We start from the raw sequence: 19,671 nt of genomic DNA, 5'->3' as shown, positions 1-19,671 counted from the left end.
AAGATTGAGAACATATACTATCTGATCTCAAGATGACTTTTTTCAAGGTATAGTCATCAAGAAAACATAACAAAGGACAGACAAACAGATTAATGGAACAAAACAGAGTGCCCTGGATGAAATCACACATATACAGTCAAGTAATTTTCAACAAGGGTGCCAAAGCAATTAAATGGGAAAAGGAAAAGTATTTTCAACAAATGGTGCTAGAACTGGGTATCTATAAGGAAAAAAAGAACTTTGACCACTACATCGTACCATATACAAAAATTAATTTCAGATGGATTATGGACCTTAACATATAAGCTAAAACTATAAAACTTCTAGATGAAAACAGGAGAATATTTTCATGACTTTAGTATAAGTGAAAAATTTTTAGAGAGAAAACAAAAATCACCAACAAAAAGAAAAAACTGATAAACTGGATTTCAGCAGCAAAATTTAAAACTTCTAGGCAATTGAATTGAAAAGGAAGAAGTAAAATTATCTCAGTTCGCAGATGACAGACCTTTTATGCAAAAAACCCTGAAGATTCCACAATAAACTGTTATAATAATCAAATTTCAGCCAACTTTCAGGATACAAAATCAACAGACAAAAATCAGTCACATCTCTACACACTAACAATGAACAATCTGAAAATGAAATTAACAACTCTATCTCCAATAGCATCAAAAACAATAAAATACTGAGGAATAAAATCAAGGAAGTGAAAGACCTGTACACTGAAAGCTACATAATGCTGCTGAACGAAATGAAAAGAAACATAAATAAATGGAAGGACATGCTGTGTTCATGGACTGGAAGACTTAATATTGTTAACATGACAATACTACCCGAAGCAATCTACAGATTCAATACAATCCCTACCAAAATCCCAATGGCAGTTTCTGCAGAAATAGAAAAATCCATCCTAGAAATCATATGGAAACTCAGAGGACCCCAAATAGCCAAAACAATACTGCAAATGAAGAACAAAGCTGGGGACCTCATATATCCTGAATTCAAAAAAACTTACTACAACACTGCAGTAAAACAGTGTGGTACTGGTATCAAGACCAATGGAACAGAATAGAGAGCTCAGAAATAACCCTCACATATATGATCAAATGATTTTCAACAAGAGTGCCAAGGCATTCCATGGGGAATGGATAGTCTTTTCAACAAATGGTGCTGGGAAAACTGGATATCCACATGCAAAAGAATAAAGTTAGACTCTTACTTTACACCATCTATAAAAATCAATTCAAAATGGATCAAAGACCTAAACATAAGAGCTTAAACTATGAAACTCTCAGAAGAAAACACAGGGAAAAGCTTCATGACACTGGATTTAGCAATGGACTTGAAGCATAGGCAATAAAAGAAAAAAACAGATAAAATGGACTACATCAAAATTTAAAACTTCCGTGCATCAAAGGACACAATCAATATAGTAAAAAAAAACAACCCACAGAATGAGAGAAAATATTTTCAAATCATATATCTGATTAACGGATTAATACTCAGAATGTATAAAGAACTCCTATAACTCAACAACAAAAATCAAACAAACCAATTTAAAAATGGGCAGGGCTTCCCTGGTGGCGCAGTGGTTAAGAATCCGCCTGCCAATGCAGGGGACACGGGTTCGATCCCTGGCCTGGGAAGATTCCACATGCCGCAGAGCAACTAAGCCTGTGCACCACAACTACTGAGCCTGCACTCTAGAGCCCACAAGCCACAACTACTGAGCCCACGTGCCACAAATACTGAAGCCCACACGCCTAGAGTCTGTGCTCTGCAACAAGAGAAGCCACAACGAGAAGCCCGCGCACCGCAACGAAGAGTAGCCCCCAATCGCTGCAACTAGAGAAAGCCCGTGCATAGCAATGAAGACCCAACACAGCCAAAAATAAAAACAAATAAATAAATTTATTAAAAAAAATTTTTTTTCATTAAAGAATCTGCCTGCCAATGCAAGGGACATGGGTTTGAGCCCTGGTCTGGGAAGATCCCACATGCCGCGGAGCAACTAAGCCCGTGAGCCATAACTACTGAAGCCCACATACCTAGAGCCCGTGCTCCACAACAAGAGAAGCCACCGCAATGAGAAGCCCATGCACCACAACAAAGAGTAGCCCCCGCTCACCGCAGCTAGAGAAAGCCCGCACACAGCAATGAAAACCCAACGCAGCCAAAAAAAAAAAAAATACAATAAATTTATAAAAAAAGAAAAAAAAATGGGCAAAGGGAGGTGTGGTCACGATGGCAGAGTGGGAAGACCCTGAGCTCACCTCTTCACATAGGACACCAAAATTACAATTATTTAGAGAGCAACTGGCTATGAGAACAACCTGAAGACTACCAGAAGAGATTTTTTAGATATAAAGAAGAAACCACGATGAAATGGGTACTAGGGGTGGAGATGTGGTATAGTCAAGACCCACACCCCTGGGCAGGTAACTCACAAATGGAAGGATAATCACAACTGCCCAGGTTCTCCCCAAGGACTGAGGCATCTGAGCCCTGGATTGGATTCCCCAGCCCAGGGGCTTTGCACCAGGAAGATGAGCCCCATAATGCCTGGCTTTGAAGGCCAGTGGGGCTTACTTACAAGAGAGCTGGAGGGCTGTAGGAGACAGAGATTCCACTCTTAAAGGGCACATGCAAATTCTCACATACTCCCAAGTCCCAGCACTCAGGCAGTAATTGTAAAGGAGCCTGGGTGAGACCCAGTTGGTGATCTTGGAGAGTCTCCCAGAGAGACAGGAGGACACTGGGACTCCTCCTGGGGACACAGATGCTGGCAACAGCCATTTTGGGGGAGCTTATTCTACCATGAGGACAGTGGTGTGTGCAAGTGCCATTTTGGTGTCCTCCCTCTACCTATTAGTGCTGGGGGCTTGCCCGCCCACCAATGGGCTAGCACCAGTCCTGAGACCACCCCCCCCAGCCCCTTCTGACAGCTGCCCTACGACTCAGCCCCATCCACAAGCAGCCAGCACCAGCCCCTGGTCCCCCAGGGCCCCACCCACCAGAGGGTCAGCACCAGCCCCAGGACCCTCCTGGGACAGGCAGTCAGCCACAATGGGACCCAGTCCCGCCCATGAGCAAGCTGGTAACTACCACACAAGGTAGGGCCTGGCAGCCAACCGGGTCAGGGGTCCCCCCACCTAACAGCACACCCACAATAGTCAGCCCTGCCACAACCGAAGGGCCCATGCAGACCACAGCCCTAGAGCCCATACCTCTAGTGACCAGAGAGGAGTGTGTTGCTGGGCCCCATACGACATCTCCTATATAAGGCCACTTCTCCAAGGTCGGGAAACGTAACCAACCTACCTAATACACAGAAATAAACAGAGAATCAGGCAAAGTGAGGAATATATCCTGAATGAAGACATAAGGCAAAACCCCAGAAGAATTAAGCGAGGTGGAGATAAGCAATCTACCCAATCAAGGGTTCAAGGTAATAATCATAAGGAAGCTTAATGAACTCGGTGAATGGATGAACACAGTAAGAAGTTTAACGAAGAGTTTAAAAATATAAAGAAGAATCAAATGGAGCCGAAGAATATAATAACTTAAATAAAAAATACACTAGAAGGAATCAGCAGTGGATTAGATGATACAGAGAAACAGGTAAGTGAACTGGAAGACAGAATAGTATAAATCACCCCAGCTGAACAGAAAAAAGAAAAAAGAATTTTAAAAAATGAGGACAGTTTAAGAGAACTCTGGGACAACATCAATCATACTAACATTTGCATGATGGAGGTCCCAGAAGGAAAAAAGAGAGAAATGGGGGCAGAGAACTTATTTGAGGAGAAAATAGCTGAAAACGTCCGTAACCTAGGAAAGAAAACAGACATCCAGGAAACACAGAAGTCCAGGCAACACAGAGAGTCCCAAACAAGATGAACCCAAAGAGGTCAACACCAAGACACACTATAATTAAAATGGCAAAAATTAAAAGATAAAGACAGAATCTTAAAAGCTGCAAGAGAAGGACAACTAGTTACATACATGGGAACTCCCATAAGACTGTCAGCTGACTTTTCAACAGAAAATTTGCAGACCAGAAGGGAGTGGCATAATATATTCAAAGTGATGAAAGGGAAAAAAAATCTACAACCAAGAATACTCTACCTTCCAAGAATATCATTCAGATTCGAAGGAGAGATAAAGATTTTTATAAACAAGCAAAAGCGGAGAGAGTTCAGCAACACTAAACCAGCTTTACAAGAAATGTTTAAAGGGACTTCTCAAAGCAGAAAAGGCCACAACTATAAATACGAAAATTTAAAAAGGAAAAATCCCATTGTTAAAGGCAGATATACAGTAAAGTTAGCAAATCAGCCACTTATAAAGCTATTAGGAAGGGTTAAAGTCAAAAATAGTAAAATAATTTATATCCACAATAAGTAGTTAAGGGACACACAAACAGAAGTACATAAAATATGATGTCAAAAATGTTAAACGTGGGAGGGGGAAGAGGGAAGTACAAATGCAAGGTTTTTAGAACGCATTCAAACTTAAGAGATCATCAACTTAATAATCATGTATATATATATATAGATTGTTATGTATTAACCTCATAGTAACCACAAACCAAAACCTTTTATAAATACACACAAATGAGAAAGGAATCCAAACATAACACTAAAGACAGTCATCAAATCACAAGGTAAGAGAGCAAAAGAAAAAGAAAGGAACCAAAAAGAACTACAAAAACAACCAGAAAACAGTGAACAAAATGGCAATAAGTACATACCTATCAATAATTACTTTAAATGCAAATGATCTAAATGCTCCAATCAAAAGACATGCAGTGGCTGAATGGATAAAAAAACAAGACCCACATATATGCTTCCTGTAAGACTCACTTCAGATCTAAAGACACACAGAGACTGAACGTGAGGGGATGGAAAAGATACTCCATGCAAATGGAAACTAAAAGAAAGCTGGGGTAGCTATACCCGTATCAGACAAAATAGACTCTCAAACAAAAACTGTAACAAGAGACAGAGAAGGACATTATACAGTGATAAAGGGATCAACCCAACAGGAAGATATAACAATTGTAAATATATATGCATACAACATAGGAGCACCTAAATACATACAGCAAATATTAACAAACATAAAGGGAGATATTGACAGTAACACAATAACAGTAGGGGACTTTTAGCACCCCACTTACATCAATGGACAGATCATCCAGAAAGAAAATCAGTAAGGAAACACTGGCCTTATATAACACATTAGACCAGATTGACTCAATAGATATATACATAGAACATTCCATCCAAAAGCAGTAGAATACACATTATTTTCAGGTACACATGAAACATTCTCAGGATGGATCACATGCTAGGCCACAAACCGAGTCTCAATAAATTTATAAAGACTGAAATCATACCAAGCATTGTTTCCAACCACAAGGTATGAAACTGGAAATCAACTACATGAGAAAACTGCAAAAAACAAACACGTGGAGGCTAAACAGTATGCTACTAAACAACTAATGGGTCACTGAAGAAATCAAAGAGGAAATAAAAAATACCTAAAGACAAATGAAAATGGAAACACAATGATCCAAAAATCTATGGGACACAGCAAAAGCAGTTCTAAGGGGGAAATTTATAGCAATACAAGCCTACCTGAGGAAATAAGAAAAATACCAAACAATCTAACTGTACACCTCCTTTATGAACTAGAGAAAGAAGAAGAAACAAAACCCAAAGTTAGTAGAAAGAAGGAAAGATCAGAGCAGAAAGAAATGAAATAGAGGCTGAAGAAAACAATAGAAAAGATCAATGAAACTAAAAGCTAGTTCTTTGAAAAGATAAACAAAATTGATAAACTTTTAGCCAAATTCATCAAAAAAAAAGAGGGCCCAGATAAATAAAATCAGAAATGAAAGAGAAGTCACAACCGACACCACAGAAATACAAAGGAAATTTTAAAATTACTACAATTATATTGACAACCTAGGAAAAATGGATAAATTCCTAGAAATATACAATCTCTTAAGACTGAATTAAGAAGAAATAGAATCCATTGAATGAATGGATAAAGATGTGGTGTATATATATGTGTGTGTGTGTGTGTATATATATATGTATATATATATATATATAATGGAATATTACTCAGCCATTAAAAAGAATGAAATAATGCCATTTGCAGCAACACGGATGGACCTAGAGATTATCATACTAAGCGAAGTAAGTCAGAAAGAGAAAGACAAATGCCATATGATATTACTTATATGTGGAATCGAAAATACGACACAAATGAACATATCTATGAAACAAAAACTGACTCACAGACATAGAGAACAGACTTGTGGTTGCCGGGGGGGAGTGCGGAGGGAGAGAGAAGGATTGGGAGTTTGCAATTAGCAGGTGCAAACTATTATATATAGGATGGATAAACAACAAGGTTCTACTGTATAGCACAGGGAAATATATTCAAAATCCTATGATAAACCGTAATGGAAAAGAATATGAAAAAGAATATATATATGTGTAACTGAGTCACTTTACTGTATAGCAGAAATTAAACACAACACTGTAAATCAACTATACTTCAATAAAACTTTTTTAAAAAGAAGAAATAGAAAATATGAACAGAGTGATTACCAATGATAAAACTGAATCAGTAAAAACAAACAAACAAAAAACCTCCCAACAAACAAAAGTCCAGGACCAGACAGCTTCACAGGTGAATTCTAACAAACATTTAAAGAAGAGTTAACACCTATCTTTCTCAAACTACTCTAAAAAACTGAAGAGAAAGGAATGCTTCTGAACTCATTCTACTAGGCCAGCATCACCCTGCTACCAAAACCAAAGACACCACACACAAAAAAATTGCAGGCTAAATATCACTTATAAACACAGATGCAAAAATCCTCAACAAAATATTAGCAAACTGAACTCAACAATACTTTAAAAAGATTATGACCATGATCAAATGGAATTTATCCCAGGGGTGCAAGGATGGTTCAATATCTGCAAATCAATCAACATAATACACCACATCAACAAACTGAATAAAAATCATATGATCATCTCCACAGATAAAGTTTTTGATAAAACTCAACATCCATTTATGATGAAAAAAACTCTCAACAAAGTTGGTAGAGAGAACATATCTCAACATAATAAAGGCCATAGATGACAAACCTACAGCCGACATCATACCCAACAGTGAAAAGCTGTAAATCTTTCCTCTAAGATCAGGAACAAGACAAGAGTGCCCACTCTCGCCACTTTTACTCAACATCATCGTATTGGAAGTCCTAGCCACAGCAGTGAAACAAGAAAAAGAAATAAAAGGTATCCAGATTGGACAGGAAGAAGTAAAATTGTAACTGTTTGCAGATGACATGATACTATACACAGAAAATCCTACAGATGCCACCAAAATGTTATTAGAATAAATGAACTCAGTAAAGTTGTAGGATACAAAATTAATATACTGAAATCTGTTGCATTTCTATACACTAACAACAAACTATCAGAAAGAGAAATTAAGAAAATACTATTTACAACTGCATCAAAAAGATAAAATACCAGGCTTCCCTGGTGGCGCAGTGGTTGAGAATCTGCCTGCCAATGCAGGGGACACGGGTTCAAGCCCTGGTCTGGGAAGATCCCACATGCCACGGAGCAACTGGGCCTGTGAGCCGCAACTACTGAGCCTGCGCGTCTGGAGCCTGTGCTCCGCAACAAGAGAGGCCACGATAGTGAGAGGCCCGTGCACCGCGATGAAGAGTGGCCCCCGCTCGCCGCAACTAGAGAAAGCCCACGCACAGAAACGAAGACCCAACACAGCTAAAAATAAATAAATAAATAAATAAATAAATAAATAAATTTATATTAAAAAAAAAAAGATAAAATACCTACAAATAAATCTAACCAAGGAGGTAAAAAGACGTGTACTCAGAAAACTATAAGACATTGATTCATTCAAGAAACTGAAGATAACAAAACCAAATGGAAAGATATACTTTCCATTTGGATGGAAGAATATTGGATTGGAAGAATGGATTCCAATGGGTTGGAAGAATATTGTTAAAATGACCATACTACCCAAGGCAATCTACAGAGTCAGTGCAATCCCTATCAAAATACCAATGGCATTTTTCACAGAACTAGAACAAATAATTCTAAAATTTGTGTGAAACCGTAAAAGACCACAAATATCCAAAACAACCTTAGGAAGAAGAACAAAGCTGGAGGTGTCATACTCCCTAATTTCAAACTAGGGAAATAGGGTCAATTAATCTATGACAATGGAGGCAAGAATGTACAATGGGGAAAAAACAGCCTCTTCAATAAATGGTGTTGGGAAAACTGGATAGCTACATGCAAAAGAATCAAACTGGTCTACTTTCTCACTCCATACACAAAAATGAAGTCAAAATAGATTAAAGACTTAAATATAAGTAAGACTTGAAACCATAAAACTTCCAGAAGAAAACACAGGCAGTATGCTCTTTGATGTCAGTCTGAGCAATTTTTTTTTTGATATGTCTCGTTAGGCAAGGGAAACAAAAACAAAAATAAACAAATGGCACTACGTCAAAAGCTAAAAGGCTTTTGCACAGCAATGGGAGGGAGATATTTGCAAACAATATATCTGATAAGGGGTTATAATCCAAAATATACAAAGAACTCATACAACTCAACATCAAAAAAAAAAAAAAACTAGAATAATGGATAAAGAAGATGTGGTGTATATATATACATAATGGAATATTACTCAACTATAAAAAAAGAATAATGCCATTTGCAGCAACATGGATGGACCTAGAGATTATCATACTAAGTGAGGTAAGTCAAAGACAAATATCATACTATATCAATTATATGTGGAATCTAAAAAAATTATGCATACGTACTTGTTTACAAAACAGACTAACAGAAACAGACTCACAGACACTGAAAACAAATTTATGGTTACCCAAGAGGGAAGAGGAGGGAAGTGATAAATCAGGAGTTTGGGATTATCAAATATAAACTATATAAAATAAATAAACAACAAGGTCCTACTGTATAACACAGGAAACTATATTCAATGTCTTGTAATAAACTATAATGGAAAAGAATCTGAAAAACAATACACGTTTTATATATATATAAAACTGAATCACTTTGCTGTACACTAGAAACTAACACAACATTGTAAATCAACTATACTTCAATTAAAAAAAAAAAAACACCTGATTAAAAAACGGGCAGAAGATCTGAATAGACATTTTTCTGTGGAAGACATACAGATGAACAACAGACACATGAAAAGATCGTCACTAATCATCAAGAAAATGCAAATCAAAACCACAATGAGATATCACCTCCCCGTCAGAATAGCTGTTATTGAAAAGACAACAAATAAACAAGTGTTGGCAAGAATATGGAGAAAAAGGAACATTCGTGCACTATTGGTAGGAATGTAAATTGGTGCAGCCACTATGGAAAACAGTATGGAGGCTCCTCAAAAAATTAAAAATAGAACTACCATATGATCTAGCAATTCCACTTCTGGCTATTTTTCTGAAGAAAACATAAACACTAATTCAAAAAGATATATGCACCCCTATGTTCACTGCAGCCTTATTTACAACAGCCAATATACAGAAGCAGCCTAAGTGTCCATCAACAGATGAATAAAGAAGTCGTGGTATATATACACAAAGAAATATTACTCAGCCATAAAAAAAGAATGAAATCTTGCCATTCGCAACAACATGGATGGACCTAGAGAGTACTATGCTAAGTAAAATAAGTCAGAGAAAGATAAATACTGTATGACTTCACTTACGTGGAATCTAAAAAACAAAACAAATGAACAAACAGAACAGAAATAGACTCATAGATACAGAGAACAAACTGGTGGTTGCCAGAGGGGAGGGGAGTGGTGGGGGGATGAGTGAAATCAGAGAGGGAGATTAAGAGGTACACACTTCCAGTTATAAAATAAGTCACAAGATGCAATGTACAGCACAGAGAATATAGTCAATAATATAATAACTTTTTATGGTGACAGATGGTAACTAGACTTCGGTGAACATTTTGTAACGTATAAAAATATCAAACCACTATGTTGTACACCTAAAACTAATATGATATTGTAAGTCAATTATACTTCAATAAAAAATAAAATTTTAAAAATAAAAATGGGCAAAGGACTTGAATAGACATTTCTCCAAAGAAGATATACACACAGCCAATTTGCATATGAAAACATACTCAACATCATTACTCATTAGGCAAATGCAAACCAAAACTACAATGACCAGTTCAGACCCATTAGGATGGCTAAAGTGTTGGTGAAGATGTGAAGAAATTGGAACCCTGGTGCATTGCTGGTCAGAACGTAAAATGGTGCAGCAATCCCACTTCCAGAGGTATACCCAGACAAACTGAAAGCAGGTACACAAACAGTTACTTTGCACACCAATATTCATGGCAGTATTACTCTCAATAGCTAAAAGGTGGGGAAAACCCAAATGTCCATCAACAGCTGAATGGATAAACAAAATGTGGTATATACATATAAAGAATTATTAACTAGCCTTTAAAAAGGAATGAAATCCGGACACATGCTACAACATGATGAATCTTGAAAACATTATGCTAAGTGAAATAGCCAGACACAAAAGGACAATTATTGTATGAATGCACTTATATGACGTACCTGCAATAAGCAAATTCATAGAGATAGAAAATAACAGAGGGTACCAATGGCTGGGGATAAGGGGAATGGGAGTTATTGTTTCATAGGTACAGAGTTTCTGCTTTGGATGGTTAAAAAGTTCTGGAAATGCATTGTGGTGATGATTGCACAACAATGTGAATATACTTAATGCCACTGAATTATACATTTTAAAAAGGGTTAAAATGATAAATTTTATGTTATGTATGTATATTTTTAAATTTATTTATTTATTTATTTATTTATTTATTTTTGGCTGTGTTGGGTCTTCATTGCTGTACGCGGGCTTTCTCTAGTTGCAGTGAGGGGCGGCTACTCTTCATTGCGGTGTGCAGGCTTCTCGTTGTGGCTTCTCTTGTTGCAGAGCACGGGCTCTAGGCGCGCAGGCTTCAGTAGTTGTGGCACGTGGGCTCAGTAGTTGTGGCTTGCAGGCTCTAGAGCTCAGGCTCAGTAGTTGTGGTGCATGGGCTTAGTTGTTCCGCGGCATGTGGGATCTTCCCAGGCCAGGGCTCGAACCTGTGTCCCCTGCATTGGCAGGCAGATTCTTAACCACTGTGCCACCAGGGAAGCCCCCTGTTATGTATATTTTACAACTAAAAAAAGGACTCAAAAATTTTTTTAACTTCTGCTTATCAAAAGACACCATTAAGAAAATGAATAGGCAAACCACAGATTGGGGAAAGATATTCACAACACACCAGACTTGCATTCAGAGTATATAAATAATTCCTACAACTTAATAAAAATGCAAATCAATTTACAGGTTGCTTAAACACTCTGTGCAGTTGGGAGCATTGAGAAGTCCAGTTTTGCCATGCGTCCACACACACCCATATCAGATGGCAGCGTGGCTCAACAAAAAGAAGTCCAATTATTCAACATAGTTTTGGAAGATTTAGCCACAGCAATCAGAGAAGAAAAAGAAAAAAAAGGAATCCAAATCGGAAAAGAAGAAGTAAAGCTGTCACTGTTTGCAGATGACATGATGCTATACATAGAGAATCCTAAAGATGCTACCAGAAAACTACTAGAGCTAATCAATGAATCTGGTAAAGTAGCAGGATACAAAATTAATGCACAGAAATCTCTTGCATTCCTATACACTAATGATGAAAAATCTGAAAGAGAAATTAAGGAAACACTCCCATTTACCACTGCAACAAGAAGAATAAAATACCTAGGAATAAACCTACCTAAGGAGACAAAAGACCCGTATGCAGAAAACTATAAGACACTGATGAAAGAAATTAAAGATGATACAAACAGATGGAGAGACATACCATGTTCTTGGATTGGAAGAATCAACATTGTGAAAATGACTATACTACCCAAAGCAATCTACAGATTCAATGCAATCTCTATCAAACGACCAATGGCATCTTTCACAGAACTAGAACAAAAAATTTCACAATTTGTAAGGAAACACAAAAGACCCCGAATAGCCAAAGCAATCTTGGGAAGGAAAAATGGAGCTGGAGGAATCAGGCTCCCGGACTTCAGACTATACTACAAAGCTACAGTAATCAAGACAGTATGGGACTTCCCTGGTGGCACAGTAGTTAAGAATCCGCCTCCCACTGCAGGGGACACGGGTTTGAGCCCTGGTCCGGGAAGATCCCACATGCCACGGAGCAACTAAGCCCGTGCACCACAACTACTGAGCCTGTGCTCTAGAGCCCACAAGCCACAACTACTGAGCCCACGTGCTGCAACTACTGAAGCCCACGTGCTGCAACTACTGAAGCCCACGTGCCTAGAGCCCATGCTCCACAACAAGAGAAGCCACGACAATAAGAAGCCCGCACACTGCAATAAAGAGTAGCCCCCGCTCGCCACAACCAGAGAAAGCCCGCGCACAGCAACGAAGACCCAACACAGCCAAACACAAATTAAAAAAAAAAAGACAGTATGGTACTGGCACAAAAACAGAAATATAGATCAATGGAACAGGCTAGAAAGCCCAGAGATAAACCCACGCACATATGGTCACCTTATCTTTGATAAAGGAGGCAAGAATATACAATGGAGAAAAGACAGCCTCTTCAATAAGTGGTGCTGGGAAAACTGGACAGCTACGTGTAAAAGAATGAAATTAGAACACTCCCTAACACCATACACAAAAATAAACTCAAAATGGATTAAAGACCTAAATGTAAGGCCAGACACTATAAAACTCTTAGAGGAAAACATAGGCAGAACACTCTATGACATAAATCACAGCAAGGCCCTTTTTGACCCACCTCCTAGAGAAATGGAAATAAGAACAAAAATAAACAAATGGGACCTAATGAAACTTAAAAGCTTCTGCACAGCAAAGGAAACCATAAACAAGATGAAAAGACAACCCTCAGAATGGGAGAAAATATTTCCAAATAAAGCAAATGACAAAGGATTAATCTCCAAAATTTACAAGCAGCTCATGCAGCTCAATATCAAAAAGACAAACAACCCAATCCAAAAATGGGCAGAAGACCTAAATAGACATTTCTCCAAAGAAGATATACAGATTGCCAACAAACACATGAAAGGATGCTCAACATCACTAATCATTAGAGAAATGCAAATCAAAACTACAATGAGGTATCACCTCACACCAGTCAGAAAGAATGTCCATCATCAAAAAATCTACAAACAGTAAATGCTGGAGAGGGTGTGGAGAAAAGGGAACCCTCTTGCACTGTTGGTGGGAATGTAAATTGATACAGCCACTATGGAGAAGAGTATGGAGGTTCCTTTAAAAACTAAAAATAGAACTATTATATGACCCAGCAATCCCACTACTGGGCATATACCCTGAGAAAACCATAATTCAAAAAGAATCATGTACCACAATGTTCATTGCAGCTCTATTTACAATAGCCAGGACATGGAAGGAACTTCTCGGGGAGACTTGGGATTGGACTCTTAGAAATGACCTTTACAACACCTGTTTGGCCCTCCTAAGAAAGCACTTCTATTGATTCATTGCCACTATACAACTCTCCAACCTATCTAGAAAACTGTTCAATAAGGCTTGCCCACTTAGCAAACTGAGCCAACTGTCACAACTTTAAATTATCACCACTAACAGGGAAGGGGGAAAACAATTAATGAAGGTTAAAAAAAAAAAACAAAACACCGGTATTCACATGGCCTATTTGGGGAACTCATGGACTGGAAAAAGCTTTGGTAACAGAAATTTCCAAAGCACGTTATATACTTGCTTTCCAGCCGTCTCTTGCTTCCAACCAGGGGACTTCACAGGGCAACAAATTATGATGGCCTTTTACAAATGGAAGCAATTAAAGGGAAGTTACTCCATCCTCTGAGGACACAGAACAAGTCTGCTCTCTGTCAAGTTTCACTATCATACTCAGGCTCCCATGGGCAGGGGTATGCCAGCCAGGCTCCCACTGGCCACCCTTGTGACAGAGCATGGGAGCAGGATGAAAGTCCTCAAGGTACCCAAAGTCCCAGGGAGCCCTGGAATGAGCAGACCAATCCCCGTTACCAATTTTTCAAAATTAACAAAGTGATACCAAGAGCCGGTCATTCAGTCCTTCATTCTCTGGTCTTTCTTGATAGCCCAGTGGTGCCAGCAAAAAAAAAAAGAAACAAAGAAAAAAACACATTGGTTTGCTTACCTTTCGTTGGACCGTATCACGTAGTCAGTAAATTCATGGTCTCCCTTGATCACCTCCAAGGGGACCACAAGGTTGACGTCGGAATCGGTGTTCCGCAGCTGGTTGAGTTTAATATTGACTGAGAAGAGGTAATCCCGCACGTCATCGATGCCCACCTTCAGGCCCTTGCACACCACATACCTGGCAGGAGATACCCTGTCACTCCACTGGGCAAGGGCTTCCCTCACTTTTCCCTTCCCCAATCCCCTTGCTGAGTCATGAAGCTCTTGTCTATGCACAAAGAACAGCACAGTCTGTGTGTTGCAAAGTTCACCTCAAATCCTTTCTTTTTATGTTGGGCTGTATTTCTACTCTCTATGGCTGTGGTTCCCACAACTGCCCTGTGCCAGGTTGGCTGCATCACAGTCACCTGGGAAGTCTGTTAAGTTAAAGACGATCGGACTCTCCAGGGATAGGGCCCAGAAATCTGCATTTTTAACAAGCCACTTAGAAATTCGGATTGGCCACATCTTCTCTCACATCGTGTATGGACACTGTGTCCCACCTGGGATGCCAACAGTGACTCTGGTTAGTGGCCCACTTAGTTAGTCCCTCCAGGTGACCGTTCTATTGGTCTCCTTCTCCCTCCCAGGACAAGCCAAGGATCGCCCACGTAAGTGTGGTGAATAAGGTTTGTGGAAAAGGAGGCAGAGGCTGAACGGTACATCGAAGAACCATTAAAATCCAAATCCTGACTCCTCTTGGCTCCAATCACTTTTTTTAAGTCAAGGTTTTTAATGTAGCTTGAGTGGTCATGCCACGGATGCACCAGGATTTGCTGTTCTGACATTTAGCCAACTAGTCTGATTAAAGTGGAGAGGAAAGCCTCACCTCTCTGAGTTGGCAGGACGGCTGGTGATCGGCTTAAAGAGACATACTCGTTCAAAGCAGCAGTACAGCAGGTAGACGAGCCCCACACTGAAAGGTGTGAAGAGGTCAAAGGTTTTACAGATGAAGTGGCCTCCTAGATTAGAGAGAAAACACCAGTAGCAGTCAGCAGCTTCCATTCCAGAAGGTGGGTAAGGTAGTCTCAGGGAGCATGACAAAGTCAGGGACCCAGCAGCTGGGTCCATTAAAGTCACAGGCAATGTAAGGAAAAGACTCAGTTTTAGAGGGGACTTTGGGGATTCTATGGCACCTTTTCCCCTAAATTCCTCATTCAGCCACCTGTCACCTAATATAAGCAGATTGTTTTTTAACTTCCAAGCCAACCCCTATACATGCTCTTGTCCAACAGGGCCTCTAAGAGGTGGGTCCGGGTGGGGAGACAGCAGAGGCAGTGTCACCTGTCCGGACAACGGACAGCGCCATGAGGAACTGACAGAGCAGCAGCTGTTTGCTGAGGATCTCCTGCAGGTTCTCCTGTCCCTCCACTGAGAAACCCTGAAATGAGAGCACAAGGACCAGGGTAGAAAACAGAAGTGATGAGGACTGAAAAGAGTACTCCTACCTCATCTTCCCTGAGATTTCTTGAAGTGTTTTCATTGATCTCCACCATCTGACTGATAAAGATACAGCTTGGTGTTTAGATTCTTTGGCGTGGTCACATGGCTCACTGTGGTGAAGACAGCACCTGGGACCCAGGCCTGACTACTGAGCCAGGGCTGTTTTCCTGCTCTATCACTCCCGGGGATGGAACCAAGTCTGCTCCTCCAAGGAGATGGTCCAGAAAATTTTAAAACTCACGTGGGAATCCAAGGGCCTTGTCATCAACTGAAACAGAAGGTCTTCATATTCAAGATCAAAGTTGTGTTTAAAGCACCTACATTTAGGACCCAGTATCAATTTCTTAATAAGAACTGTTAACAAACTGTTAACAGTTAGCAGTACGGCAGAACAGAGGCAAAATACGCTAGTCACAGGCCAACTACAAGATAGGAAACTGAATGCCCTGGTGAATCCAATGAGACCCAGGGAGTACATGTGGCCTGAAACTCTGCAGGGGCTCGCTCAGTCGTGGGCTGACCACCGAACAGGCCCTAATCTAGTGACAGGAGAAAAGTTAGCATAACTCTGACAGTCACAGTAATCTCTCTTTCTCTGCGGACCAAGGATTTATTCACAAAACCCCCTTTCCTGTCCCAAGACCATGGAGCCTCTCCCTCCAGCTGGCAGTGTCTCTGGCCAGGGTGTTTGTTCAAAGAATGTACATTGCTATTCTTGGAGTGGTCTCCCTCTCTGTGAGATCCCAGCAGGGAGCAGACAGCCATGCTCACACAGAAGTGAAGGAGGCCAGGGGCTGTGATAGGAAGAGAGGGGAGTTGTTGTTTAATGGGTACAGAGTTTCAATTTTGCAAAATGAAAAAGTTTTGGAGATCTGTCTCACAATAGTGTGAATATATTTAACACTACTGAACTGTAAACTTAAAAACGGTTGCAATGGTAAATTTTACGTCATGTGTTTCTCATCACAATAATTAAGAAAAGTAAAGAGGCTGGCCTCCATTAAGCTGGGCCCAGCCTGGCCAGGTCTCCAGAATCAAAAATGTTTAGCAACGTCTTCCAGATTTACAGATGCTTCTTAAAATGCATGCCTGTTTATAGGGGAAACAGACAAACAAATAAACCAGCCACACAGGTCACCAGTCTAAGCTGCCTAAGCCAGAAGGACAATCCTTGAGTTTGCCACTCTAGCTGACAAACTGCAAGGCTGCCTGCCTCCCAAGCACTATGAGATCCCTCAAGCACAGGTGAAGCAGCCCCTCCCTCCCCTCCACCCAGGCCTGTCTGTCTGCTGTCCCCTGCTGTGCACAAAGCTTTGGTGAGTGAGGTGCATGTTCAGATCCTGTGCTGAGAGCCTAAACATTTCTTCACCTCCCCACAGGGCTACTGCTTGAAAGGCTACCCAAGGGGCTCCAGAGGCTCTTCTCAACTCTGGCCATGTGACCCTGGAGCAACTGCGACGTTCTCTGACCCTCCTCTACACTAATTTGTGGCTCATTCCAGAAAAGACTACCTGCAGCATCAGATTACTAGGTGAGAAAGCTGCAGGGGACTTGCCTCTATATATCAAATACCTGCCCGAGAAACAGGCGACTTGAATATTCACTTTAGCCCAGCGATTGACCGAGCCTCCTGTGGAGTCCCGGAGGACTCCTTTGAGCTGCTGCCTTTGGTTATGTGGTCACCTATTAGCCCATCCAGAGGCTTAGGAGTGGCCATGTGTAGACAGCCTCTACCAGGAGCAGCACCCAGGTGACAAATGACGGGAATGTTCTTCCCGGTCAGCTCTGCCTAGCTCATCTTAGTCCTGGCCCCCCTCTCAACATGTCTCATAGCCAACCAAGGCCCTTTGAAGAAGTGAGCTAAGAAGGTCCACTTGCTCCAAGCAAAGATGCCCACAACATCACAGGCTTGACAAAGTTACCACTGAAAAGATGCACAAAAAGAATAAAAACATACATCACACATCCCTACTATCTGCCCTTCCAGGGCAGCTAAAGGACCAAACCAAACAAAACAAAACCAGTTCTCAAGCCTCTAACATGATAAATCCCTAAAGCATCACCCTATGAAGAGCAGGTCACCTACCCCATCAGCCATCAGAAAGTGGACACCCTTGCGATCTGTGTTATCCAGGACAAAATTCCGAAAAGCAGTGATGTTCTCCGGGCGGGTGACGTCTCCATCTCCATCGATCCCACCCTCACCTGACAAGACACAAGATTCACATTTAGCTCATCTGCCCTGTGCATCCCTGGAGCAGGGACACAAGCTCTCTGGGGCTGTGAACACAGGTACCACGTGGACCTCGAGGCCCAGGAGAAAAGCCCCTGTGAGGAGCAACTCACTGAAGGACCCATCATACAAGGCTGCCTTGCAGTGATGGACAGGAGGCAAAAACAGTGCCCTGCTATAATAAAGCAGAGTTCAGAAGGAGCTGACCAGCCAAGAGTCATCAACTGAAACAGAAGGTCTTCATATTCAAGATCAAAGTTGTGTTTAAAGCACCTACATTAGGACCCAGTATCAATTTCTTAATAAGAACTGTTAACAAAGGACTTAGGATTTGCTGCCAAATCACAAAAAGCGAGACAGAGTGGAGGGAACTGCTGGAGGGTTGCTGAGCTGGCTGGAGATGGGTGTGGGTTTGTATGTGTTAATAACCCTGCCAGTTCTCAGCCGGAGATCAGGCAGTTTCATTATCTCCTGTCACCACAAGAGAAGAAAGGAGGAATTAATATGGCTCTGATGAGAGTTTGCCTAGTGGAGTATTTAACCTGTACCCACAGGCCTGGGGTAAAAAGGGACAGACTAGAGGGAACCGAGACCTTCATGACATTGGCTGGGGAACCCCAGACTCAGAGACCTGGGAAAGAAAACATGGCAAATGGATAATAACCACTTCTGACCTAAAGTCTCCAAAGAGAACTGGCTCTCATAGCCCCCGGTACCCTCCTCCACGTCCCTACCGTAGTAGGGTTCGAAGAGCTCACTGGAGGCCGAGTAGAAGTCTTCCAGCTTAAAATCGTTAGGACCCTTCAGAGTCATTCCAAAGCCCTTTGCGTGCCACTTCTTCCTCCACAGCACATACTCCGAGAAGCCACCTGGGCCTGCACAGACGTCAGCAAAGTATAGAAGCTCAGCTTCCCGGTCCTTCACCAGTGGTTTCTGCAAAGGCAAGTGGAAGTCAGGGGAGGAAGGGAAAAAAGATGGCTAAATGGGGAGCAGGAAAGAGAAGGCAGGGGGAGTAAAATAAGCCTTTCAGCAAGCACAATGCCGAGTTCCTGTGGCCAGAGCCACAAGCGCCCGGAAACGTGTCCTCTGTGATCACTGCCCTCCAAAGTTTTTGCCCATCCCCACCTCAAAACACCCCTGATGCCTTTCAACCCACCAGGCCTAGCTCAGACTCCTAATAAAAACATCTTAATGGGCATCTAAGTGTGCATTTTTTATTTCTCAGCATCTTTTCCTCACCATATCCTGCCTTACAAGAGTCCCACTGAGCAGAATAGATGTTCTAACCCCACATTACAGATAGGGAAAAAGGGACCCCAAGACACAAAGCGACTTGTTCACAGACAGTCCGCATCAAAGCTAAATCAGAATCCCATCAGCCTGACCATTAGATGCAGGCCTTCCTGTCCAACCAAAGTCTGAGGGGCTCTCACATCACCCTCTCCCAGCCACAGGGCCTATCTTTCCAGATCATAGCCTCTGCTTCCCTTCTCCCCTTCCTCTGAGGCTCTCCCTTTTTTTTTCCAATTAACTTTTTATCATGGAATAATTTTAGACTTATAGATAAGTTGCAAGAATAAAGTTCGCATATACCCTTCACCCAGTTTTATTAACATCTTAC

At 41.0% G+C, this 19,671-nt stretch overlaps 1 protein-coding gene across 2 annotated transcripts in view; it reads right to left on the bottom strand.

The window, feature by feature from the left end:
- Positions 1-19,671, bottom strand: part of CMTR1 (cap methyltransferase 1) — a 57,853-nt gene that overhangs the window by 14,929 nt on the left and 23,253 nt on the right. For both annotated transcript variants that reach the window (XM_068557544.1, XM_068557543.1), the window contains exons 9-13: positions 18,785-18,983; positions 17,904-18,022; positions 15,659-15,755; positions 15,204-15,336; positions 14,334-14,513 (exon numbers count right to left, since the gene is read on the bottom strand). In XM_068557544.1, the coding sequence (XP_068413645.1) occupies positions 14,334-14,513; positions 15,204-15,336; positions 15,659-15,755; positions 17,904-18,022; positions 18,785-18,983 (728 nt within the window). The remainder of the gene's footprint in view (positions 1-14,333; positions 14,514-15,203; positions 15,337-15,658; positions 15,756-17,903; positions 18,023-18,784; positions 18,984-19,671) is intronic.

The sequence above is a fragment of the Eschrichtius robustus genome, chromosome 12, assembly GCF_028021215.1.
Source record: "Eschrichtius robustus isolate mEscRob2 chromosome 12, mEscRob2.pri, whole genome shotgun sequence".
NCBI classification, from domain to species: domain Eukaryota; kingdom Metazoa; phylum Chordata; class Mammalia; order Artiodactyla; family Eschrichtiidae; genus Eschrichtius; species Eschrichtius robustus.
This window is presented reverse-complemented; position numbering and strand designations above follow the sequence as displayed.